At 52.1% G+C, this 25,470-nt stretch overlaps 1 protein-coding gene and 1 pseudogene across 2 annotated transcripts in view; one reads left to right on the forward strand and one right to left on the reverse strand.

Moving 5' to 3' along the window:
• The window catches only part of LOC311010034 (CLIP-associating protein 1-B-like), a 22,679-nt pseudogene extending 18,730 nt beyond the window's left edge, over positions 1–3,949 (forward strand). Inside the window, exons 33-38 of the transcript XR_014599403.1 lie at positions 23–272; positions 348–401; positions 601–803; positions 871–999; positions 1,233–1,556; positions 1,825–3,949. The product of XR_014599403.1 is annotated as a CLIP-associating protein 1-B-like (transcript). The remainder of the gene's footprint in view (positions 1–22; positions 273–347; positions 402–600; positions 804–870; positions 1,000–1,232; positions 1,557–1,824) is intronic.
• Positions 3,950–11,396: 7,447 nt separating this feature from the next.
• Positions 11,397–24,671, reverse strand: LOC311009687 (zinc finger protein GLI2-like). Its single transcript, XM_084004011.1, has 12 exons — positions 24,574–24,671; positions 21,819–22,021; positions 20,968–21,150; positions 19,457–19,658; positions 19,148–19,340; positions 18,847–18,957; positions 17,778–17,921; positions 16,983–17,132; positions 16,371–16,535; positions 16,014–16,289; positions 13,984–14,326; positions 11,397–13,895 (listed from the first exon to the last, which is right to left on the reverse strand). The coding sequence occupies exons 1-12, from the start codon at positions 24,633–24,635 to the stop codon at positions 11,824–11,826; spliced, it is 4,104 nt and encodes a 1,367-aa protein (XP_083860137.1). The 5' UTR covers positions 24,636–24,671; the 3' UTR covers positions 11,397–11,823.
• Positions 24,672–25,470: the final 799 nt, after the last annotated feature.

Genomic DNA, 25,470 nt, shown 5'->3' on the forward strand with positions numbered 1-25,470 from the left:
GGTGGTGTGAGCGTGTTGTTGACCCCATGTCGTCCTCCAGTCCGGCGTGGTGGCGGCGCCCCCGGACTCCGAGCCAGCGGTGGCGGGGGGACGCACAGCGCTGGACAACAAGACGTCGCTGCTCAACACGCCATCGCCGCGCGCCTTCGCCGGCCCACGCTTCCTCCGGGACTACAACCCCTACAACTACACGGACACGGGCATCGCTGCGCTGGACAAGGCCGCCCTGAAGGAGGCGCTGTACGAGGAGGCGGTGGAGCAGCTGAGAGACGGTACGGTTCGTGCCTCACAATGGCGAGGTCTCGTTGGCGGCGGCGTGTCGGTAAACGTGAACGTTTTGTCTGCAGGCGGCCGACAGGAGAGTGTGGAGAACAAGATGGCCAACCCCAAGAGCTTCCCAGGTAAAGACCGGTCACATGACTCCTCTCCTTCAGGTGACGTCAGACGAGAATCCGTCACCAGGCGGCCCACCGGGTTCCACCTCAAACAGAAATCTAAGACAGGGATTTACAAACACGTTTCATGTAAAAAGAAAACCCATCAATCTAAATGTAAACGTGTGATTGGAGGCGTGTGTTGACCGTGCGACCCGTCCTGCAGCGAGCCCCGCCGAGCAGCTGCAGCTGGTCGGCGAGCTGCTGAAGGAGCTCTCCCACGGCCAGGCGGGGGAGCGGGGCCCCGAGGAGCGGCGGGGGACCCTGCTGGAGGTCCTGAAGGTGGCCCGGGAGGACTGCCTGGTGATCTGGGACGAGCACTTCAAGACCATGCTGCTGCTGCTGCTGGAGACGCTGGGGGACAAAGACGTGAGGACGCTTCCACATCCCTCGCCGTCCATCACACTTCCTGTGAGTAACTCTGTCTCTCCTTCAGCACACCATCCGGGCCCTGGCCCTGCGAGTCCTGAAGGAGATCCTGAGGAACCAGCCGGCCCGCTTCAAGAACTACGCCGAGCTGACCATCATGAAGACGCTGGAGGCCCACAAGGACTCCCACAAGGAGGTGAGTTACTGGAAATCCTGGAAAACACTTGAGTTTCAGTGTGGTGTTTTCAAGGTTTGAAAAGTGCTTGGATTTAGAATAAAGTGCTTGAAATGTCTGTTCTATGTGATGACATGTATGATGTAACAGAGAAAAGAAGATCTCCATATTTGCACCTTGAAAAGTGCTTGAATGTGACTTTGGAAAGGTGGAGGAACCATCCTGCTCTCTTCTGCCCCGTGTGGTTGCTGCAGGTGGTGCGTGCGGCGGAGGAGGCGGCGTCCACGCTGGCGGCCTCCATCCACCCGGAGCAGTGCATCAAGGTGCTCTGCCCCATCGTGCAGACGGCCGACTACCCAATCAACCTCGCCGCCATCAAGATGCAGACGAGGGCCATCGAACGCATCACCAAGGAGCCGCTGCATCAGCTGCTGTCCGACATCATCCCTGGACTCCTGCAGGGCTACGACAACACAGAGAGCAGCGTGAGGAAGGCCAGCGTCTTCTGCCTGGTGGCCATCTACTCCGTCATCGGGGAGGAGCTGAAGCCGTACCTGGCCCAGCTGACCGGCAGCAAGGTACGCCCACTTCCTGTCCTCCTCCTGGTCCAGAGTCCTCTTGGCAGCATCTCCAGTCAGCCAAATGTTTGAATTCAGGAACAATAACGAAGCACGAATCTGCTGGGTTTCAGGGCTCTGGCCTACAGGGGGCAGCACCTGGTGCACCTCCATGACCCCAGAAAGAGTAGCTGACCTTGAGTCCTAGCTAGTGTGGGGGAGTTGATTGCAGCGAAGGCTTCTGGAGTCCTCTAACCCTCCTGCTGTGTTGTCTCCCTCCCCCCTACAGATGAAGCTGTTGAACCTGTACATCAAGAGGGCCCAGACCTCCACCAGCAACAGCAGCAGCTCCTCCGACATCTCCTCCTACTAACACGCTTCACCTCCCTCCAGTCTCTGCACCTCCTTCCTCCAGCTGCCGGACTCCCGGCTCCGGTCTGGACTCCGGGCTCCGGTCTCCTTGAAGGCATAGCTGGTTTTCCACGAGCCTTAAAGTGTTCTCCTTCCTGCTTCTCCTCCATGGTAACGTTAGCATAGCATCGTAGTCCTGTGAAGGTGCGGGAGGGTCCATCAGTATTTGAAGTCCTTGTTTTTGCTTTGACACATCAAACCTTTATTGTATATTGAATGTAAAGAGCTTTGAAAGGGTCCCAGCTGAGTTCCCTCCTCCCTGGACCAGGACCTCGTCGGACCTGGCGGGTCTCACCTGAAAGGTTAAAGGAGCTTTAACTGGTTGTCACGGCGATAGCTTTCCAGAGACTGATCGATCGATCATTTGGCTGGCCAATGATTTAAGGTTTTATTGTTTCAGCAGGAGATATCAGTCAGCTTCCATTCACAGATCAATAACACACTACATGTGACACTTTCATCGGATCAATGCACCCGATTGGAAACAATCTACACACGGATAATATATATGAACGATTACAACTGTTGTGATGATTTTAATTCTAAGAGTCTTAACGAGTCGTTAACCAACTCGTTTATAATGACCCACAATATAAATATTTGTTTGTATTTATTATGGAGCCCACAGATAAGTCTCATGTACTAATATAAATCACAAGTATTTAACTTTTATTTTGTAAAAGGCTGATTTGTTTTGTTTTTTTTATCATCCACATTGTGATAAAAATCCAACATTGGAGATACTTAATAGACGGGACCAAACACATTAAAACCATTAGAAAAAAACACTCTTTTTATGTAAAGAAGTTAGAAACATTTATCATTTAAATAGTACATTTAAAGTCACGTAATTAACAATAAAATCAGACGGCAGTGAAAGTCTAAACTGGGAGTTTAATGGTTTCTGCTGTCATGTTTATATATATATAAACATATATGTTAATATACGTTTATATTCCACTATAAAGGTCTCTCCGTGTTTCTGTTCCAGTTTTTCCCAAATTGAATGTAAATGACTTGGACCTTTAAAATGTGAACTATTCTGAATCTGACAATCTGAATGAATCTGAATGAATCGTTGTAAAGTGCCAGCGTCGTAAACAAGAGGATGTTCTCGAGCAATAAACTCCACGTCGAAGCACTGTACACTGAACCGCTGTTCCCCCGCGCCGCCGCCGCTCCTCGGTGTTCTCAAAGTGACACGCCGCCGCCGCTGCTTGTTATTGTTATTATTATTATTATTATTATTGTTATTGTTAAGACACTAACCAACGCATGCTGCATCAACAGGAAGCTCAACAACACTAAACTCAACTTCCTGTCTAAAGATGGACGCCGCTCTCACGCCGGGAAATATGAAGCCGATCACGAGTTGGTTGTGAAGCTCCTCCTCCTGTGACCCGCCTCCTAGTCGGACTCGACTGAGCGGCTAACACTACAGACGTGAGAGCGGCGTCCTCGCCGTTGAAACCAGGAAGTGAAGGACGGCGCCGCCCTCTGAAGGCCCGAAGCCTTATGTCGTCTCTCCGACTGTTACACGTACCGGTGCCCTGCCCCCCCTAACCGCTACGCCACCGCGTCCGCCACCACGACCTCCACAGGTCACCTTCCCTCTACTCCTTTAAACCTGTCGGCATGGCAACCTGAAGGGTCGTCACTTTGACAGACGTGTTACATTTCCTGAATGTGTGCCTTTGGGTGAATCTTTCTGGCACTACTACTGCGTACTACCGCGTACTACTGCGTACTACTGCGTACTAACGTGTACTAACGTGTACTAACACTCCCGACACGCCTCCTCATGAAGAGACGCAGTGCTGTAAATACCACGTTTCCCAGAAACCCCCTCTCCCTCTGCATGGCTCCTCCCCCCGGGTTCCTTTCGTCACACAGTATTTATGTTTTCTGCCGTGTATGACTGTATATATATATATTTACGTGTTCTCTTCCACCTGTGATTTAGACTTTACAGAACTTGAAATAAACCGTCAGACTTCTCTCGACTTTGTCGTTGTTCATCATCGTTGTTTGGTTTACTTTTAATAGGGAATAAAAACTATATTTGAGTATGAAAAGCATTCATTTCATTGTAATCTTTCCTGTCCTGATGTGTTTGTTGAATATGAATACAGCCAGACAGCCACCAGATGGCGCTCCCAGCATTGCTGCTTTGTTTCCACTGTACAGAAGTATTGATGATTCATGAAACTGATCAGTCCTGTGTTATGAATGTGGTTCGGCTGTTCTTAAAGACACGTTTCTGCCGTGGGAATCGAACCTGTGACTGTTTCTCTGTTACAGGACGAGGACCCCCCACACACCCCTCCCCTTCCTCACCCCACAGTCCTCAGACAGGATCAGGGTTTCAGGACCTGGACTCAGATCTTCTGCAGGTCAGACGATCAGAAACAGATCAAATAGGGAAACGTAGAAATATAAATCTGAGAAATTAAAGGTGATTTAATCTGAACATCTGTAGAAAAACATGAAAATGAGACGTTGCAGATTTTTTAATCTGAACATCTGTAAAAACATGAAATGAGCAGTTACAGATTATTTAATCTGAACATCTGTAGAAACATGAAAATGAGAAGTTAAAGGTGATTTAATCTGAGAGTTCAGCAGGTTTACCTAGCCGACTCTTCACAGGTGTTTCTGTTATTTTGTCCACCCTCGTTAGTAGAATAAGTTGGTCTGTTTGCAGGCCTGTAAGTCTTGAACCGCTCTGATTGGCTGGCTGGCTCCTAAGGGGGCGTGTGATTGGTCGGTGGGGCCGATGATGCTTGTCGTAGTTAGCCTGGTCGTAGCGGAGGCCTCTCATCAGTATGCACACGCTGTTGAAGATTAATTTCATTAAAGGTGCTCCGCCCCCCCCCCCTCCTGTAGCTCCGCCCCCTCCCCCCCCCCCGTTTAAACACCCTCATGGCGTATGATTAGCGTGCGTTTCCCCAACCTGGCTGCGAGTGGCGGCGGGGTCGCGAGGTCGCCCCAATGAAAGAGAGCGACTTCATTGTGAGATGACTGGCCCATAAATCATCGGCCCGTTTCTATAAATCACAGCAGATGGCGGGGAGCGAGCCGGGGCTCCTGGGAGCCCGCCGCCACTGCCGCCGCCCCTGTGCATGATGGGAAAGGGGGCCAGGGCCGAGCTGCTGGCGGAGGCTTGGCAGAAGCGCGGGGTCACTTCCAGTTTGTGGACCTGGAAGACGTGAGGTGTTGGCGGAGGCCCCGGCCCCGCGCTGAACCCCCCCCCCAACCTGATGAGGTCCAGATCCCGGAGGTCCACGTGCAGCACCTCCCCCCCCCCCCCCCCCCCCCATTTAACAGGTCTTAATCTGCCTGCTTAATATGGAGACGGCTTCATCCCCTTCGCCGTCCCCGGGCGGCGCCGAGACCCGTCAGGTTGACACTAAATGTGGGCCCGGGAGGGGGGATCTGCCAGACCCCCAAACCTTCATTATTCATCATGATTATTTAACAGACCGCTGGTTCTCGTAGACCCCAGACCTCCAGGAGGACTCTCATATCTGTTTTTTATAACTTTAACGATCACAGAAGTTTCTTTTAAGTTTCTAATATTTAAAAACTAAAGCAGGCCTCTGATTGGACGGATCCGTCTGCTCGTCGTGTGTGTGGTTTTTGGGAGGCATTTGCTCATGGCGTTGTTGCGTCCCGTTGCCAGTAGAGGGAGCTCCAGAGCTGGACAGAAGTCAGCTCTCTGGTTGTTTCGTGGTCGTTGAACTGGTCTTAGAGGTGTCACTACACTTCCCAGAATCCACCTGTCAGCTCTTCTGTTGAATAAAGGTCATTGTGGAGCTTTTGACTGCATCCCATGGACTTCCTCCCGGTTATTTAAATGTTAAATAACCATTGTGATGTGTGTGTCCCCCACCCTCCAGGAGAGACTTGGGGGTTGTCTCCTGTTGACCTCGGGGGTCATCGTAGACCTCCTCCGTCCTGATTGGTCGGTGCAGCCGGGTGATGACACACTTAGCAGAGAGAGATCAATTAATGAGCGATGATGATTGTTTGGGCTCTGAGATCTGTGGTTGAGTCCTGGACCGTAGAGGACTGGCATGAGGGACTAGGACTCGGAGACCATCAGGGGGGTTTTACTGTCTGTCATTTGACGGCGTGTCATCGTGTGGGGAGGGGGGGCGGGGGGGGGCAAGGGCACAGGGAGCTTTTCAAGGTGAGACTTCTCTGGACCCCCCCCCCCCCCACATCTCTGCCGCCCAAACGCAGCCATTAATGCAAATTATGGTCCGATAATTGAATAAGTTGGCCAGCTTGATGTGTCCTTCTTCTTCCCGTGATGATGGTGGGGGGAGGGGGGGGGGGGGGGTGGCGTTCATCATCGGAGCATAAACACCATCCATCATCCTTGTGGCGATTAGCCGCCGACAGGCCGCATTAATGTGGAGCCGGAGCTTCCTGTTAGCGCTGGCTCGGCGGCGGCGGCGTTGTTAACCCAGCTGATGATCACGACGAGGCTCCCTCTGTGTTCTTACAGGGTTACATCGGGGGGGGGGGGGGACCAGATCCAGATCCAAGACCTGCAGCTGGTGCCTGTTAAACTCTTCCAGAAGAAGTCTGGACCAGTACGGTTCTGGCATCACAGCCTACCTCCTACCTGCAGTGCCCCCCCCCAACCCCCTGCTGGATTTGTAAACCCAGAAGGATCCTGGTCCGGAGGCCTTTTGGCTCCACGTGAGCCGGTCTTCATCAACACATTAGCGGACTTAGATCAGCGTTGCATCAGCGGGCGTTTCACAGCTCCGTGTTCCAGGAGCCTGCAGCTCCGAACAAGACGAGGACGATGAAGACGAAGATGACGAAGGTGATTTCTCTCCTGACGAGAGGAGAAATCAGCTATTTATGATTCACACTTAACAGGTTCACCTCTCTGTTTTCACAGGCGATGGAATAATAGAGCTCACTGCTCCTCTCTGAGGGAGGAGGAGGAGGAGGAGGAGGAGGAGGAGGAGGAGATGATGAAGAGAGGTAAAAGCTGAGTGAACTGAGCTGTTTGTTCTCTGGTCTCGTCTTCTCCATCATCACATTATGGTTGATCATGATGATGTCACACATATCATCATAACTCATAAATCAGGTTATTGATCAGTAAACATCAGAGATCAATGAGAGAACAAGTCTTTTATATTATCTATAATAATTCTATGTAGACTATGAGGACGGAAAACATCTTCATATCTACACTTCTCTAGGTCTAATCAGCAGACACACCTGCAGCCGGATGGGACCCAGACCTGGACCTGGACCGGCATACGTTTAGCACCGTGACTCCTCCGCAGAAGGTGGACCGGGTGATGAGGAGGAGAGGGCAGAGCCATTGAGGGGGGGGGGTGTTAATGAGGACCTCCACCCTGTAAACCTCGGGAGAGCCGAGATCTGGAGGACCCTGGAGGACCTGGCGAGCAGCGAGGTGCCGGATCTGACCTCCCTCAGCTGAAACCCCCTCAGCTCCCTCCTCTGCTTCCCACTCCTCGGTTCAACTTTAGTTTGATACGGCGACGAGGATCTGAGACTCATTTAGGTAGGTGTGTGTGTGTGTGTGTGTGTGTGTGTGTGTGTGTGTGTGTGTGTGTGTGTGTGTGTGTGTGTGTGTGTTAATATCAACCAGGCCCTCAGACAGATGGCGTGTTGTTGGAAAACAGATGTTATTTTGCATAGGAACATCTCATGAATATTCATGCTGCATTAGTTCACGACACCGACGGCCTCGCCGCCGATTGGCCGGCTCGCCCCCCTCCTCCTCGCCCCCCCCCCCCCCCCCCCCCCTCCTCCCCGCCGGTAGCTGCAGAGATCAATATGAGAGTATTAATAAAGCAGCAGATAGATTCATCTGCAGCTCAAAGAAACAGTCATTTTACAATCAGAGAGAAACATGAAATATTTATCTTTAAATAGACTTTTATTAACTCTCAAACTCTCAACAACAAATCCTCAACTTTCCTGAATCCTTAACCAACGTCTGCAAACATTTATTTCATTTTAGTGTTTGTCCAGCATTTAGTGACTTTGAATACTCCAAAAAAGTGCTGCATAAGTCCTATTAATGAATAATAATAATAATACTGATATATAGTAATGATGATTCTCGTATTCAGATGTCGTCTGGCCGATTCTCCGTCTCGTGGATGATCTCGTGGTCTCCTGAGGATGAACCGTTTCTTCTCATAGAGCTGAAATGTTCCAACCCGTCCTCCAGCGTTTCCCCGGCGACTCGTCGATGATGTCATCGCCCATGAAACATTCAGGGCGCCGCCGAGCGTCTTGTTAACGGACCGGCGCTTTAAGGCTTCCTCTCGCCGTGTGACCTCCGGCCTCCGAGGACGGAGATTATTCAGAGGGGCCCCTCGTTAATATGGAGCAGCCGGTGACACGGGGCCCCCGGTGGCGAGGTGGCCCTATTGAAATGAGCGGAGCCGCGCCTTAATAATACATCCGTCCCTCAGGGGGCCACAAGAGTCCTCTTCCCTGCGGCTGCGGTGTGCTCGGGATCATACTGATCCACTACGGGCAGACCCCCTTAAAGAGTCCTGCCCAGTCCCTGTTTGACTTGGTCTGTGGACACGTGTCTCATGAAGACTTAAATCCAGGTCCGAGCCGGTTTCACGACGCCGTCTGTGTGCCGGAACGGATTCTGGAGGGTCCGGAGGCCACGAATGAGCTCGTCCATGTGGTCCCGGTCTGGCTGCCCCCGTAGACCTGAACGACCCCCTTGACCTTTACTGTCAGGATCAGGCATTGAGTCCTGTATTTCCTGCTGGTCTCGGTCTCGTCTCTCTGATGAGGGACCGGGTCCTAATGGGGACCGACAGACTCCCTAAGTGGCAGTTGGACCAGAAGAAATTGATTTCTAAATGAGTGTGCGGCTCCAGGAGGCCGAGGCCTGCTGGGGGATTTACATATGGCTGTAATGGAACCAATGAGAGCGGAGCGCTATCCATCATCTCCGCTGACACGGAGACTCTGAGAGACTCCGTTAGACCCTGATAGACCACGTTAGACCACGTTAGACCCTGTTAGTCTCTGTTAATGTGACGCGGTGTCATCGCAGGCTGCTGGAGGTCAGAGCGGCGAGCTGACAGCCTCCTTCACGTCACGCCGCGTCCCGCTGTCACCGCCGCCATCCAGCCGCTCGTCATCTTCCAGACCGGCAGGCACGTCGTCACGGCGACGGCCACTCTGACCGCACAGAACGCAGGGAAATATTAAAAATGTATATATATACAATTAATGAAACCTAAATATCGTTAAAATACTTAAATAATACTTGAGGGCTAAAACACTTTTACAACATATATTTAAAAAAAGGTCACATGCATATGTATTTATTTATGAAAATAAATAAATGAAATACTTAATTACTTATTTTTTAAAAGAGCATCTCATTAACAATATAAAATATATATAAACAAATGAACAATACGTAAAGCTGATATATATAAAATATAACTCCTTAAATATCACATATGTACAAAATATATATTAAAATGTATAAATAAACTAAACAACCTACAACCCTTTCACATAAAAAAAAATAAAAATATATCTGAATAAATGAACGACCAAAATGTTCAGTAAACAAAATAAGTAAATATAATGTCCTTCAGTTTATACTGTTTTGCAGAGAAATAGCTGAGTATTCTTGCATTCTGTATTTCAGAATCTCATGTTAAGTGTCTTTGAGGTTCCAAAAATAAATTATTATTATCTTCTATTGACACTTTTATTCTCAGATCTCAGTTTTAATTACCTCCCTCTTCATTGCATTGTGGGACACGGAGTCCTTCGACAGCTCTTCAAGGTCGACATGTCTGCTGACTTTCAGTACTCATGCAGTCTTAAATCTCGGCTGCAGATCTTCCTTCTGGTTCTGTTATCGGACATTTCACGGCTTCAGGAGATAGTTGAAGGTCCAACGGGGATGTCATGCAACACAGGTCCTCGATCTGGTCTGGAACCTGGTCTACACCTGACCCTTCAGCCACCAGCTCTGCCCTTTCCCTCTGCTTTAGTGCTAATGGATCTCTTTGTTTGAGAGTAAATAAATATTAAAGTACATTTATGACATCAGAAACATAGGCAGACGTCCAATCTCTCATTATAGAGAAACCAGACCTGGAACCAGAGACTCTGCATGCATTTGTAAAGAAATCAAATTGACTCCTCAAAAGTTTTCTAGGAGAGAAAAGAAAGTAAGATCTCACTTTGACTGAGCGTTTTAAAGAAGCTGCTAAACGTCTGGACTCTAACTGTAACTCAACGCTCCTTCCACATCTACATCAATCCACCCCAGAACCTCTCTCTCCTGCACCAGTCAGTGGAGGTGCTGGTGATCCGTGATCTGTGCCGGTCTGATCTCCGGCTCCTGTTCGGGGATCTCGGCTGGGTTTCGCAGCCCGAGGCTGTTTTCTCTCCCGCCTCTCATCTCTGACAGAATAAGGAATTCCAGTGGCAAAAGCAATCACCGGCTCCCGGATCAAACGTATCCTCGGCTGAATTCCCTGACAGACTAAAATCATTTGTTCCTCTGAGCGCCGCCGCGTCCTCCCGCTGCTCTCGCCTGCTTTGTTTTATGTGGTTTTGGCGGCGGCGTGCTCAGGGCCGCGGCGGCGTCCTCGGGGTCGTACTGTCAGAGCTCATATTGGAGTACACACGGCAGCGGAGGCTCGCCTCTTCCCCTCCTGTTAGCCTCCTTTTTCATCAGGACGCCTTACATTACGTCAAGCTGGCTCTCGGCAGTGAAGTGAGACCAGGTCTGGGGGGGGGGGGGGGGTTCAAAGGGGTCCGGCAGCGGTTTTTAAGAACACAAGAAAAGGTTTGAGGCGAAGTGCTTCGTCTGCAGAGGCTTCAGACACGCAGCTTCAAATGAGAAAGTTTTCCTCATGAATTATTGAAGCGATCAACACGCCTCCTCCTGCAGGAGACAACCGGGGTTGGAAGCCTGGCATCATCAGATTCAGGTTCTAACTTAAAGGTGCCGAATCAAAGGACCATGTTCAGCAGCAGAAGCTGGAACCGTCAACGGTCTACGTGGCAAATTAGATGAACGGAAAGCAAAGTTGCTGGTTGTCGAATCGATGGTTGCAGCTACGTAGGAAGTAGCACGACGGAGCTTTGTTATTTAACTTTAATACCCGAACCCTGAAGGGGCGTTTAGTTGTCTAAAGTACCAGACCTTCACCAAAGAGGCACACATCCAGAATCCGTCTTATGACTCATAACGTTCAGGGGGGGGTTCACGATGAACCCTTCCGATCTGGTTCTGGACAATCTAGACTGGCAGACAAACGTGCATAAAAAGAACGACAGGAACAGCATTTGTGTAAAAAAATCAATGTCAATATTGTATTTCTTTAGAAATGTACAAATAATATTTACATTCAACCGACACTGTACAAAAGAAAAGATGCGTTGTGCTCGTCGAGTTTGTAGTTCGGTCAGTCGTCGAGTCTCGGAGATTTCACAGTTAATCTCAGCAGCAATGCAGCAACTGGAAATGAGCAACTTAATACAGAGAATGAGGTTCAGCTTGAGTCATTAGTAGTAAAACAAGTTGCCGATGGTGGAACATTCCAGCAGTGCGGGTGTCACATAATCAAAACCTGGTTGCGTTGACACATTTTAAAGGTTTTGGCGGAGCCAGGCACTTCATAAACCTGTATGACAACCGACATAATGCAAACAAAGGACAGAACTATGGCTTTTCACAAAGATATAAAATTGCCATTTAAAATAATGAGCAAATGAGACTGGACAAGGAAACTACAGAGTCTTTACAGTCACATGGGTTTGCGGTTGGCTGAATGTCTGTCGTGCATCAGGAGTTGCCGGAGGAAACAGTTTGCTACGATATCGAGTTGAGGAACTTGCTCTCCTCTGCCAGAGTGGTCAGCAACGAGCTCATGTCCCCGATGGCCATGTTGCCTGTCCCCGCCGATACCGAGGGCAACGTCACCGAGTTCCTGGGCGTTGTCAGGCGAGAGGAACTCCGGGACAAGCTCTGCAGCAGACCTGGACTCAGTGCTCCCGACAGCAGGCTGGAGCGGTCCCCGTCGCCCAGTATGCTATCAAAGTCTATATGGGCCTGCTCCAATGCTGCGTTAAAATCTATGGTCCTGGAGGCCTGATTGTTGCCTGAACTGGGAGACTCTGCAATGTTTTCATTCACCAGTGGAGGAACACGATGCTCCAAGTTCCCGTTGGGCTCAAATACTTGAATCTGTTCCGTGTAGCAGAGGGCGTTGCCCTCGCAGCAAAGTGCTAAAACTCCACCGGGCAACTTGGAAGCAACATCCGGGACTCTACTCCTCGAGTGTCTTGTTTGCAACATCACTTTTGGCCCTAAAGGGTGTCCGTTTACAGATTTAGGTTCTTTTGGTGGCATTGGCTGGAGATGGCTCTGCTTGCCAGTTTGCAAGGGATTCTGGGAGGTCATGTTACAGTTCTGCTGATCTGATCCATCACAGTCCTCAATTTGTACCTGCACAGACTGAAATCCAGCATCATCTAAGTGCGGGTCAGCAGTCTCCATGTCCACCGGTTCCTGTTTCCTGCTCCCACGGACTGCTGGTGTGTTCCCGTTCTCATCATAAGTAGTCCTGAACCTGAACCGAAGGGCTTCATTGAGATTTGATGGCGCTCGGAAGCAGTTTGCCCCCGGTTCAGCGATCAACTGTTTGTACTTTTGTTGCGTTGTGTTAACCAGGTTCTGAATCATCTGCTGGTTGGAACTGAGGTTCTTGTGTGAAGATCCAAAGGTCTGGTTCTGCTGGACGACTGCTAGGTTCCCTTGAACCTGTAGTTTGGAGTAGTGCTGGCTGACATCGGCGAGTCCGAAAGAGACTTTGTTCCACTGAGCCACTAGGTTGTCCTTACTGTCACTTACTGGGGACGATGGACACATCCCAGTACTCATACCAGAGGAGGCTACTACCTGACAGGGCAGGTTCATGTTGGACCGCCTACTCTGATAGTACAACTGAAGATTGGTGTTCCCTTGGAAATCTGGTAGATTTGTTGTGTGTCTGTTGTCAGTGCTAGGGTCAGGCAGTATCGGGTCTTCTTCGGGGATGTCTCCCGTTATCATCCCCACGGTGACATTCTCTGATATGCTGGGCGGTCGCACGCTGTAAGGGTAGCGGCTGGCACTGGCATCTGGTCGCAGGCAGCCTCGCTGGGATAAATCTGCTGCAGGGGATGGACAGGGCTGCAGGGTCGCCCCTCCGGTCAGGGTGCCCATGCTGTTGTAGCGCTGCATTTGTGCCTGGCTGGCATAATCTATGGCCATGCGTCTCACGGGGTCGCTGGCTCGGCGGGAGATGTAAGCCAGCGCCTCGTGGGGCGTCAGGCGCCGTGTGGTGTAGCTGCTGTACTGCCTGGAGGGCTGGTCTTTGTTGCTGGTGGAGGATTCCTGGGGGTCCCCGTACAGTTCCGTGTAGGTCTTCGGACATATTCTGTCCATGTATGGAAGAGGTGTAGGCGGGGCACCCCCAGTGGCAGCGGCGTATTGCGCCTTGAGACGGTAGTGCTGGGCCGGGGTCAAGCTGAGGGGGCTGGTTAAGCACCCTCCTCCGCACCCCCCTGCTCCTCCACTGCCTCCCCCACACTGGCTGGCCTGACTGGAGCGTCGGGACATGTCGGCAGATATTGGGTCATAGGAGTCCGCGGAGCTGAGGTTGCTGGGCCGGTCGGCGCCGAACTGCGAGGCCTGGCTTGAGCGCCGACTGGAGTAGCAAGGGGAGATGCCGGAGGAGCGGCGGCTGAGGGTGTAAACTGAGCTCAGGGTGCTGGAGGTGCTGTCACGGCGCTCCGAATGGTGCTCCAGCAGAGTCGTTTTACCAGAGCTCAGGTCACCAAAGCCAGAACCAGGGAAGGACATCAGACCGCCACCCATACTTGGACTCTCCCGGAGGGACCCTGTGAATGGACAGATGGAAAAGTGATGTTACCATAAACAGCAGTTGACGATTGGGAGCTAGTTGTGGAGTCCTGCTTCTCCACTCACCGCCGGCTGGTATGGGTGGCAGCTTGGTGCCGAGGACCGGCGGTGTTGGGTTGCCGGCCCACCGACACGAGTCCCTCACTGTCTTCAGCTTCTCCTTCTTCAGATGCTGGCCGGTGCCGAGCTGCTTTCGCAAGCGGAAACCCCCCACTGCGACCCCGCCGGCAGGATCCTCCTCGCAGCCCAGGGAGTCCAGGAAGGCCAGGTCGTCCGGGGTGCTGAGGTCCCCCAGGCTTCCCCCGCTGTGCGCCGCCATGTCTACTCCACTGTCATTGTTGGTGGCGCTGCCAAGTGGTGATGGTTCGCTGCTGCATGATGACTGACCGCCAGAGCTGGACTGATACACCTGGGGGGTTGCAAAGAGAGAGTAAGTGCATGAAGATGAAAACCAGCATGAGAGAAGCAAGAAAACCCCTTTTTCCCTCCCAGACCAGAAGTGGAGCAGCGGTTAGAGAAGAACAGGGAATCATCGGCTCTTTTATCCTCCCCGGCTTAATTGTAAATAATGAGTGTTTTTGGGGGGGTGGTGTGAAGAGGTGGGGGGGCACCGCAGATTACAGGCCGCCTTAGTCCGTCTGTGAATCAGAAATGTGCAGGATGAAAGGCAGCTGGAGGCCGCGAGCCAATCAGAGCGACATGTGATCACGTTTCTCTGACATTCGAGGCCGTTTGAACATTAAGGTGAGCAAGACGCTCCGCTTGTCCCCCGACTCCTTTCAGTAAGACGCCTCGCGGGGTTTCTCTCTTTCACATCTTCCTTTTCTTTTTTCCTCTTTTTCACATCTTTTTCTTTTCCTCTCTTTTTCTCTCCCTTCCACACCTTCCTTTTCTTTCCTCTCTGGATATTTTCACCTCTGACATGTAATCTAAATGGATCCAACGTTTCCTTCCTGAGCACCGTCCCGGCTCCACGCATCGCCCCGGATCGGGCCGCCGGCTTCCCGGCTGACTAATGTATTCGCTGATAAAACGGCGTCTTGATCACGGCGTGATCTCTGCTGCGTCTGTTTGCACGGAGCGCCAAAACCAATTCCCAGTGTTTGAATATTAATCCTGCAGCGTCTTTCATCACGTTCAGCCTCCCTGACAGGCGTTTGTTGCTCTCCTCTGTTTCTGCTGCCTGAGAGAGGAGAACCTCGCTCACCAGGCGAGAGCTTATTATCTGAGTGTCTGATTATCTTATTATCGGAAATAACCACACGGAAAAATGGCTCTTCACTTCCAAAGATCATTAACAATAATAATAATCATCATATTTACAATTGGACAAAATCCTGCTGTGGCTGATGATGAAATGAAGATGTATGGAGGACAGAAGCTGCCCAAATAAGAAATCAATAATATGAATAACTCGATTAAATGCCATAAAATAAACATTCTCTTTACTGAAGACGTGAAAACATCTTAATCCAACGATGCAAAGTGAAAATACTACAGAAATAATTACACACATTTAAAAATGAATTAATACACTTAAAGTAATAATAATGTATTTACAATGTATTCATTAATTTTAAAATGAATAATACGTATTAAATAATAAATAATTATTAGAAATGAAATGCAAAATTAAATAGATAAATAGACGCTTTGTGTGTTTAGTACATTTAATGACATTAATTACTTAAATTATGATTGGCAGCTTCCGTCCTCCATACAAACATGAATGGTTTGATTCCAGAATGTTCTGAACGACTAACTCCTGTGTCTGACGTGTCAGTTATTAAACAGCAAACATGATTCTATCCCTTTGTGGGCAAACATTTAATTATTTGGAGTTGGATAACGTTGTTATCTTATGTTGAATATGGCTTTCTTTATGGAAGATTATCTGTTTTTGGGATGAAATGCTGGTTTTGTTGGAGGGGAATGGCGACAGATGGTTAACGATGAGATAATAACCCGTAGGTGAGCTCACCTGAGCAACGTCTGTCCGTACGGAGAGTCGGAGAGGGAGACAAGAAGTGTTACATATAAATAAGGCGGTTCTGCAGGACTAGGGGACCAGCAGCCTTCAGGACTCGCCGTCTTACCACGGATGTCTCCGTCTTGATGGACCTGACGTGCAGGAAGTCCTCCACGTCTCCGGGGGAGCCATCCTCCGGCACCTTGCCCTCCCTCCGGATCCTGTTCCCCGCCTCGTTCTCGCCGTTCTCCCTGTGCGGCGGCGGCCTCGCCGGCGGCAGGTCGCCGCGCTGCTTCTTGGTGACGTGGGCCTCGGGCCCGTGGACCGTCTTCACGTGCTTCCGGAGCGAGCTGGGGTCCGTGTAGCGCTTGGTGCAGCCGGGGATCTTACACACGTACGGTTTCTATGGAAACCAAGAGATAGCGGTGACGTGACTTTCAGACATGTGGACCTCGGACGCTGACAGCAGGAAGTGTGGACGCACCTCGTTGGAGTGCGTCCGGTTCTGGTGCTTGGCCCGGTCCGAGGCGTTGGAGAAGGCCTTGTTGCAGCCCTCGTGCTCGCAGACGTATGGTTTCTCCCCGGTGTGGGAGCGCAGGTGGGTCTTCAGGTTCTCCAGCCGAGAGTACGCCTTGTAGCAGCCCTCAAACTGCAGCGGGGGCCAGAGAATGAATGAATTATCATCCATTGGGGCTTCCTCCATCACAAAGACATATTACAACATATTACACACATGTTCTCTCAGAGTAAACATCAAATTAATAAGCAAGAAAAAAAACATTTCCTCACTTTGATTAATCCGTGAAATAAGGAATCAGTTCTTTCACTGTGACCTAAATATAAATGTAGTGAGATCAGTGAGAACTCTTTAACTGTGACGTGATAAAGAATCGTATTCATTGAAATCCTTTTTCCCAACTGAGATGAATGTGATGATTGAACGTGAGTAGAAGAAGAAGAATCCCAGGAGTGTGTGTGAGTGTCTTACTGACTACATGTTGGGTGTTTAGAGAGTGTGAGCGTTCCCGCCCTCCAGGGGGACGCCGTCTGGGAGCGGCCAGGCCATCCGTTACCATCGGTTACCCCCGTTACCCACCGTGCACTTGTGCGGTTTCTCCCCTGTGTGGCGCCGCATGTGAACCACCAGCATGTACTGGGCCTTGAAGGGCTTCTGCTCCCGGGAACACTCGTCCCAGCGGCACACAAACTCCTTCTTCTCCCCGTGGATGTGGTCGTTATTGATGTGCTGAGGGACGAACAGACACACACACACACACACACAGGAGTGAGCAGAAATCCATCTTATCAGCATGAATCTCAAAGGGAGCTGCAGCAGGGAAACTAATGAGGGCACCGTAGATGAACAAAGACTCCAACAGAGAAACACACGCATATATAAAACATTATATATATCTATATACTTTTATATATGTATATTCTCCCAAATATTATCTGTCCTGCAACTCTCTACTGTGCTTGTTTCACAGGAAGAAGGAGAAGAAGAAGAGGCGCTGGTCTCTGTGGGATCGTAACGGCGAGGAGCAGACAGGAAGTCCTGCCGTTAACGGGACACGTACTCTTAATTTGAAGGAGTGTTTATAGGAAGCTGTTGTCTCCTGGAGACGCCGCCGACTGCTGAGGTGAGGCGTTCTGGTCTATGTGAGGAGGGATGGTGGACTCCCCTCTCCCTCACCCAGACCCTCACTAATCCCTCACCCGCCTCCCTCTCCGCTTCACTGCAGCTCTGGAATGTTTCAGAGCTCTTTAACCTTTAACGCCCGTCTGGGGGGTTCTGGTCCGCCTTTGGGATCTGTTCCCAGTTCAGTCTCGCCACGCTGTCTTCCTTCATGTTAGAAATGTGTATGTATATGTTTCCGTGCGCCGGACTCACGTGGACCAGCTGGTCTTGCGTGTCGTACTCCCGGCTGCAGGACTCCCAGTGGCAGTTGGTCTCGTAAACCGCCTCGGGCTCCTGCTTGCACTCATCGCGGTCCACGTCGTCCTTCGGGTCCAGCAGGCCTCCGCGGTGGTGGATCTGTGGGGGTGGGGGGTGGGGGGCACATGTGGAACAGTTTTCACATTCCTGCTGCAGCTGATAGGAACACCACAGACGTTAAAATGACAGACCAGAGTCCAGCACACGCCGCTGGACTTAAAGAGGACTTGTTTACGAGTCCTGGTCCCCTTGTAATCAGACGGCGTGAACCTCAACGAGTCAAACAGAAATCCCACAACGTGGTCTCTGTTTGGGTTCCTCTGCTTCTGGACCACAATGAGCCTCCACGCTAAAGTCTGGACCTGCTGGAGACTAGAGGGTCCTCACGGAGACCCCCAGACTTCCTAAATTCATCCCAAAACATCCTCCCGGTCTCTCTTTCTTTGTCATGAAGTTGTTGCTTTGACGACAGAAACATCCTCCACTTCTAGAACCCTCAATGACCAAAACTCAAACAGGCTTCCTGTTCCCCTTCACACACACACACACACACACACACACACACACACACATACATATGCTGACTGCAGCATGAGCACCATCTTCATCAATTGTGGAGGCCCCCAGACGCCGGTGCAGCACCGTCCCCATGCATCAGCCCCCCCCACCCGCCTCGCTGCCGGAGAGGAGCCGCAGATTTGTCATGTGATGACAATAAAAACTCGGCCGATATTTCATGAGAATGAAGTGTTCTGGCACAGTTTACACTTCACACACAGGAGCTCCCATCATGTGGACTTTACCGCGTCCCAGACGCCTCTTTCTTACAAAGGGGGGTCACGGGGAGGCCGAGGGGCCCCGGGAGGGCCGCGGGGCCCCGGGGGGCCTCGAGTCACGGACTGGTAGATCAGGACATCACTTCAAGTTGATTTTTTACACATTTGGACTAAATCCATTCACATTTTCTCACCAGACTCCCTTTAAAAAACGCTCCGGACAATAAAACACTGTTTTACTTCCGTACCGGTGAGCAGGGAGACGGCGGCCTCAGCCCCTCTGCTTCGGTCTTGACCTTTGACCTCTTGGTGATGACGGGGTCGACCGTGCTGCTGACGGCCGAGTCGCCGCCGTGGTTCTGAGGAGAGAGAGAGGTTTCATGCTGAGTCATCGTTTCCTGCAGCCTGAGTGGGATGATGATGATGATGATGATGATGATCGTGATGATGGTCCTGATCACTGATTACAGGCACCACACTCAACACAGCACGTCACCATGGCGATGACTGATGGCTGCCGGCAGAACAGCTGATGTTGTGTGTTCTCACCTTAGACGGCAGCTCGCCGTTGTGGGCGGAGCCGTGCAGCGAGGAGAGGCCGAGGCCCGGCTGGCGGCTGGAGTAGGTGGGCGGAGCCTGGATGAGGGGCGGAGTGTGGCCGAAGGCGCCGAGCCCCCGCTGCTGGGAGAGAAGCTGCTGGTACGCCAACGGGTTGATAGGGTGGGGGAAGGGGAAGGAGGGGCTACGGGGGGGGGGACAAGATGGAGGTCAGATTACCATTGGTCACATGGGAGGAGTGGAAGGAAGGAAGGGAGGGAGGGTCAGAGGGAAGGAGGAGTCATGTGACCCGTGACTCACCTGAGCCCGCCCACTGACAGGTGTCCGTAGGAGCTGCTGGCGGCGGAGGCGGAGCGGGAGTTGTTGATGTAGGCGACCAGCGAGTTGGGCGAGGTGCGGATCATCGTCTGCAGGTCGAGGCTGGCGTCCGACAGCGGCGAGATGGACAGCGCCCGCTTCCTGCTGAGCCGGGGGGTCAGCCGGTGTCCGGAGAACCGGGTCACTGGGGTCACACAGGTGAGAGGATCAGTCCGCCGCAGAAAGTAGTCCTTGAGGAAAGCACCGCTCCCTGCTGTTTGTGTAGAACTGGAGGCGACGAATGCTGCACATCCCCCCCCCCCCTCCCTAAACGAATGTGTGAACGAGTGTCTCGGTGGCGTTGATGGATGCGGCGGCGCCGTGGCAGTGACACAGCGACCCCACGGACCCGAAGCGACGCCATCAATCAGAGCAGATTATTACTGAGGGAGGACCCATCACTTCCTGTTGGTTCAGAGAGACGTAACGACTTCCTGTCTGCCGACGGGCCTTTGAGCAACGCGGTGCTTGTCGGCGACTTCGTTAAGCTGCGTCTACGCTTCAATAATCAACACGCCATGGATTTCAGCCGCCAGGAAGACCATCGATCAGAGGACACGCAAACAAACAGGAAGTGATGTCAGCTGCATTAATATTAATGTAATTATGATTTCTCCTGGCGATGCGTTGGTTTCCAGGGAAACTCGTGAAGATGAACATCATCTCCTGAGAGGAGCGGCAGATTGATGGCGAGGCGGCGAGGTTGTTTCTAACGATGTCGGAGTCGCGTCTCCGTCCCGGGACAGGAAGCTGATGTCTCTATTCCCACGGACGCTAATGTGGACGTTTAGAGACGTATTCATCCGTTACTTCCTGTCTGGTACTTCCTCTCTCCTCGGGGAGACGTGTTTATTAATGTGCCACTTCCTCTGATGAATGGACTAATGGAGACGCTCGCCTCCCCTCCCCCCTCCCCCTCCACCGTGATTTATACCAGCAGACGCCACCGCGTGTGTGTGTGTGTGTGTGTGTGTGTGTGTGTGTGTGTGTGTGTGAGCCCCCGAGGCTCCCAGAGCTGCTGTGGTCTGAACTGAACTGTTGGAAAGGTTGAAACGATGCCGGGGCTGCTGGGAAACGTAGGAGAAGAGACGCAGCTCAAGCAACACTCATAAAGGGCCACGGCGGTTCTGATCTCTGGTGATCGAACACCGGTCAACCTGCCGTGACCCGGCGGACCCTCGAGTTGTCATGGCGAGTCGTCGTGGCGAGTCTGGGAAAGTGCTGACTCGGGGTCAGCAGCAGGAACGTGGGCCGTTTGAAGTTTTCAGGCATGAAAAATGTATACAAGGCTTTCTTTATTATTCATACGCCGCTCCTCTGATCTTTGTTTCATCACCTGGACTCCAACCAGACCAGGACTACACCTGCAGGTCTGTCTGGACTCGGGTTACTCTAGCGACCAGCATTTCCTGTCAACTCCATACCTAATATCTAGTAGATGTCAGGTGACTCACCGTCGACGGGGGTGATGTAATCCGACAGGTGGGCCCCGGCCGCGGCCCCGCCCCCCTGCATCAGCAGCTCGCCGTAGGGACTCCGGTGGTTCGCCATCAGGTGGTAGTACTCGACCGGACTGGCCCCAGGGGGGGGAGGGGGGAGCCCGAAGAGCCCGCGGTCCTTTAGGTGCTCGTGGGCCACTGGAGGGGGGGGAGAAGGGGGAGAAGGGGGGGAGAGTTAATAACTAAAGGGAGGCTGAATCCCTTGTGTGTCCCACCTCATGCTGAGGGGCCACCTCGTGCTGGTGGAGCGAGGGGCCGGTGGGGAGGAGGGGGCGTGGTCACTGATGTGCACCTCCTGACTAAGCGGGCGAGGTGACCCGGAGCCCATAAAGCCTCCATTCTACAGATTCCTCCTCCTCCTCCTCCTCCTCCTGCTCCTCCTCCTCCCACCGTTTATTTAAGTTGGAAGCGGCGCCACATTACCGCTGACAGACTGTAAAACAGATTTATGTGGCGTTCCGTCGCCGCACGCCGCCACGCTTTGTAATTCAGCGGTGAGGAGAGAACGCTGTATTTCTTTATCAGGACGCCGTCTCCCATCGGAGGATCCGGGTCCAGGTCCTCTACCCAGGACAGGAACCCTGCAGACTAAACTCAAACCCTGGTCCAGTGATGCGTTCAATTTAAATAATAATAAAATGTTTAAACGCCAAAAGTTCCCAAATGTTTGTCTATAAAGTGAATAAATAATGTTTTTATTTCTTCACTTTGGAAGATCTGGAGAAACAAATCAAATCGATTATTACAGAAGAATCTTGTCACCTTTGACACAAAACAATGAACAGTGGGGACAGGAAGTGACTCACGTTCGGCGGGGCTGAGCCCCCTGGCGGTGGAGATCATGGAGAGGGTGGGGCTGCCGTGGACGGAGCGCAGGTAGTGCTCCATGTGGGGGCTGACGTAGGGGTGGGGGGGGCTGAAGGGGGGGTCGCCGGTCGCCACGGCAGCAGGAGAGAGGCGGATCAGGGAGATGTCGGAGAGGACGGGGCCGCCGGCCAGACCTGCAGGGCTGGGAGGGAGAACACAGAGACCAGGTTTCAGAGACACCATCAAGGTTAAAGGGACACAGAAGCATGCATTCGCTGTGGACTACTTTCAGCGGCGGAGGAATCCACCTTTGGGCCTCTAGTGTGAACCACGACGCTCTGAGAATGAGGCTCAGCGTCTCTCATGTATAATATATAACCTAATAATATATAATCTAGTATCCCAGATGATAAGCTGGGCTCTGTCTCGTATTAAACACAGACGCTCCACACCTCCACCGTTGCATCACCTCCTTTCTTCTCCTCCTGAGGAGCTGGTAATCAGGCCTCCGGTCCGGCTCACATATTGATGGTCTCGCCGTGTTTCGGCCGGCGGGAGAATCCATGTGTTTATGTACGGGATAACGAGACGGAGATCTGCAGCCGCTGAATAAGTCATGTGATGCGAGTCTGGCAGGTACGAGTCTCCACGTTCTCCCTTTCTTTAGAAGTAAATCTGTGATCCTCCTGTGTTGATATTAATATCTATTCTTTAGATTTACACATGAAAACTGCTGTTGTTTCTGCAGCTCTGAACCTGACCTCCAGACCTGGTCCTGGTCTTACTGGGAACCCTGGGCTTCATCACATGGAAACAGGTCCAGTTGCTCATTCATTCATTTAACATCTTCTAGCGGCTTCATGTGGACTACTTCAAACAGTTTGGACAAGCTTTGAAACGTTTCTTTGACTGTGTGTTGTGTGATTGTGTTATTGGGCCGGCGTTCCTCCGTGTGTGTGTGTGTGTGTGTTTTAGTGTAAGTGTGTGTGATGGATGGCAGCGCGACAGTGAGGATGTCTCCGGTGTCGGCCTCGGGGAGCTCTGCTCTCTGATTTAGATAAATCACACCGTCCAGCTGAATAAACTCCCACCGCAGGTTTATGATGCTGCTGCTGGAGGGAGCTGAAGACTTAACGCCCCCCCCCCCCCCAACACCTCCTCCTCCTCCTCCTCCATCACCTCCTCCACCAGGTAGGACTGACAGGAGATCTGGATCCTTCTGAACTCTTCCTCCTCTGCTGTTTGGTGTGTGTTGGTGCACTTGGACATGCCTCCTATCACCTCCTCTCATCTCACCTCCTCTTGTTTCCTCCGGTCTCCCCTCCTCTCTCCTCCCCGCCCCTCCTCTCCCCCACTCTCCTCCTCCCGGGTAGCGAGGAGGCCCCCCCCTCCTCCCCGGTGGAAGTGTGTCTGTATGACAGGCTGACAAACTGAGCCTCCTCTCATTACTGCGTATGCAAACAATGATGAAGAGGCCGGTGGCGAGGTGTCATGTTAGACAATCATGGAGGAGACCTCTGACACGCCGCCATGGCGCCGCCGCCTCACCGCCACCGCCACGCAGCCTCACCGCCACGGCTGGATAACAAAGTGCCGTGCCGGGCGACAAATGACACCGCACTTAATTTGCTGCGCAATGTTCCTGTAATTAGGTGAATTTGGCAGCGGGTGGGAGGGGGTGGGGGGGGGCGACAGCCAGATCAAGGTCTTGATGAATTAGGGGTCCACTGTCAAGATCAAATCACATTAATCAAGGTGGCCGAGTGCGTGGACAGCGCCCCCCCCTCCCCCGCCCCTCCACTCTGCTTGCCGCCGTGATGAATAGCCCTGCCGCCGCCAGGCGTGAAGTATGCATCACCATCACATCTGTGCATCGGCACGAAGACGAGGAGATCTGGAGCCATCGACTCTAAAGCCAGAAAGTTACTTTCTCACCGTGGAAGGAAAGACTTTCTGCTGCAAAGTGTGTCAGGGAGGCGAGCTCTCCTCCTCCTCCTCCTCCTCCTCCTCCTGCTGCCTCTGCTTTTATACCGGTCGGTTAAAAGGAACATGCATATGGACGTCGGTGTTTTCTGGAACGCATGTAAACTGTCCTATGACACCTGAACGCACCATGAAACCAGATGCAAAGGCCTGACTCTCCCCCCAGGAAAATAAATGGGGTCTGTTTACTGCGGCCGGCCTTGCCGCCGGGCGCCGCCAGCTAGCCGCCGTGACCTCTGACATTCAGAAAGTTTAATTACAGCGCTGGCTCGGGGGGCAGAGCGGCCTGCAGCACACAGATTAGCCTCCGCAACACAAACACACGGCGGCGTTAATGAATATAGAGAGGAGCTAGACGCCGCTCGCCGATGGATCAGGCAGAGATTGATGTCACCGGAGGAGACGCCGCATTTAGATATTCACATTTTAGACTTCTGAATAAGTTACAGATCAGATCTGCTGCCTTGCTCGGTGGCTCCTGGGCAGTCTGACAGCCAGCATATCTTTCCCTTCCTCCCGTTTGAAAGCAACGCCGCGGCTCCTCAGAAGCATCAGAGCGGTTCTGCAGCTCGCCCTCATCATCAAACCGCGTTGATTATTCACTTTGGAACGCCGTGATGTCATCTGCCCTCTGATGATGAACTTGGCGGCGGCTTAGCTCTCCGCCAACATCCACATCCTCCAGAGTTTTAAAAAGGAAAAAAACAGGAAGTGGAGATCTGACATCTCCAACCTGCATCAGACTCCAAACCGTCAGCAGCGGGCGCTTACCCGTGCATGGCGTGCAGCGTGGCGTGGGGCTCGTAGTGGTAGCGTCCCTCGTGGTGCCGCATATCGATGGGGATCGGCGTGTGGAAGGTGGGGAAGAGGTGGTGGTGGTGGTGCGCTGCAGGAGGAAGAGGAAGAAGAGTTAGACGAGGAAGACGAGTTCAACAATAAAGCAACATGGAGTTGAGCATGTGGGCGCCATCACGAGAGCGGCGGCATAAATAAGTCATCAAAGGTCCTCAGAAACCCGACATGGGGAACTGACGGAGACACCCAGTCTGGAGACTACACTTCCCATCATGCAGCGTCATCGATTTACCGTTCTGGACTTGATTAAACCAGGTCTGCTTTATGGAGTTCTCTCTCTCTCTTGCGCTCTCTCATCATCTCCTCCCTCACTCGCCCTCCAAACACCTTCAGGTCCTGGTAACTGTTACCGGGATGCATCTGGTCGCGGGTCTGAAGACCAGTAGACCAGAAGACCAGTAGACCAGAAGCGTGGGGTGAGCAGCTGATCTCTGTGTTGCATTAACATTATTGCAGCGGGCGTCTCCCGGGGCGACCGGAGGCCTCGAGGCCACGGATCATTATCCGCCGTTGAGAGGGGGGAAGCCAGGGGCCTCCCGGGGGTCCCAGCGGGCCCCGGGACCTGAGTGAGTCAGCATTCCAGGTCCATTCCTCTCACTCTGCGGCGTGACAGACCCGGGTCCCCACAAGGACACAGAAAATAGCCCTCTTTACCTCCCTATGGGTCTGTACGGTGGCCCCCGAGGCCTGATGGGACCCAGCCGGACCCCTTCAGGGTCATCCCCGTCACGGTCTAGTTTAAGTTTAGTTTTCACAGGGACCCAAGAGACTGATGGAGTTTCACAGACAGAAACTATTCTATTAATATGAATC

The sequence above is a fragment of the Eutrigla gurnardus genome (assembly GCF_963514095.1).
Source record: "Eutrigla gurnardus genome assembly, chromosome: 24".
Classification (NCBI taxonomy): Eukaryota; Metazoa; Chordata; class Actinopteri; order Perciformes; family Triglidae; genus Eutrigla; species Eutrigla gurnardus.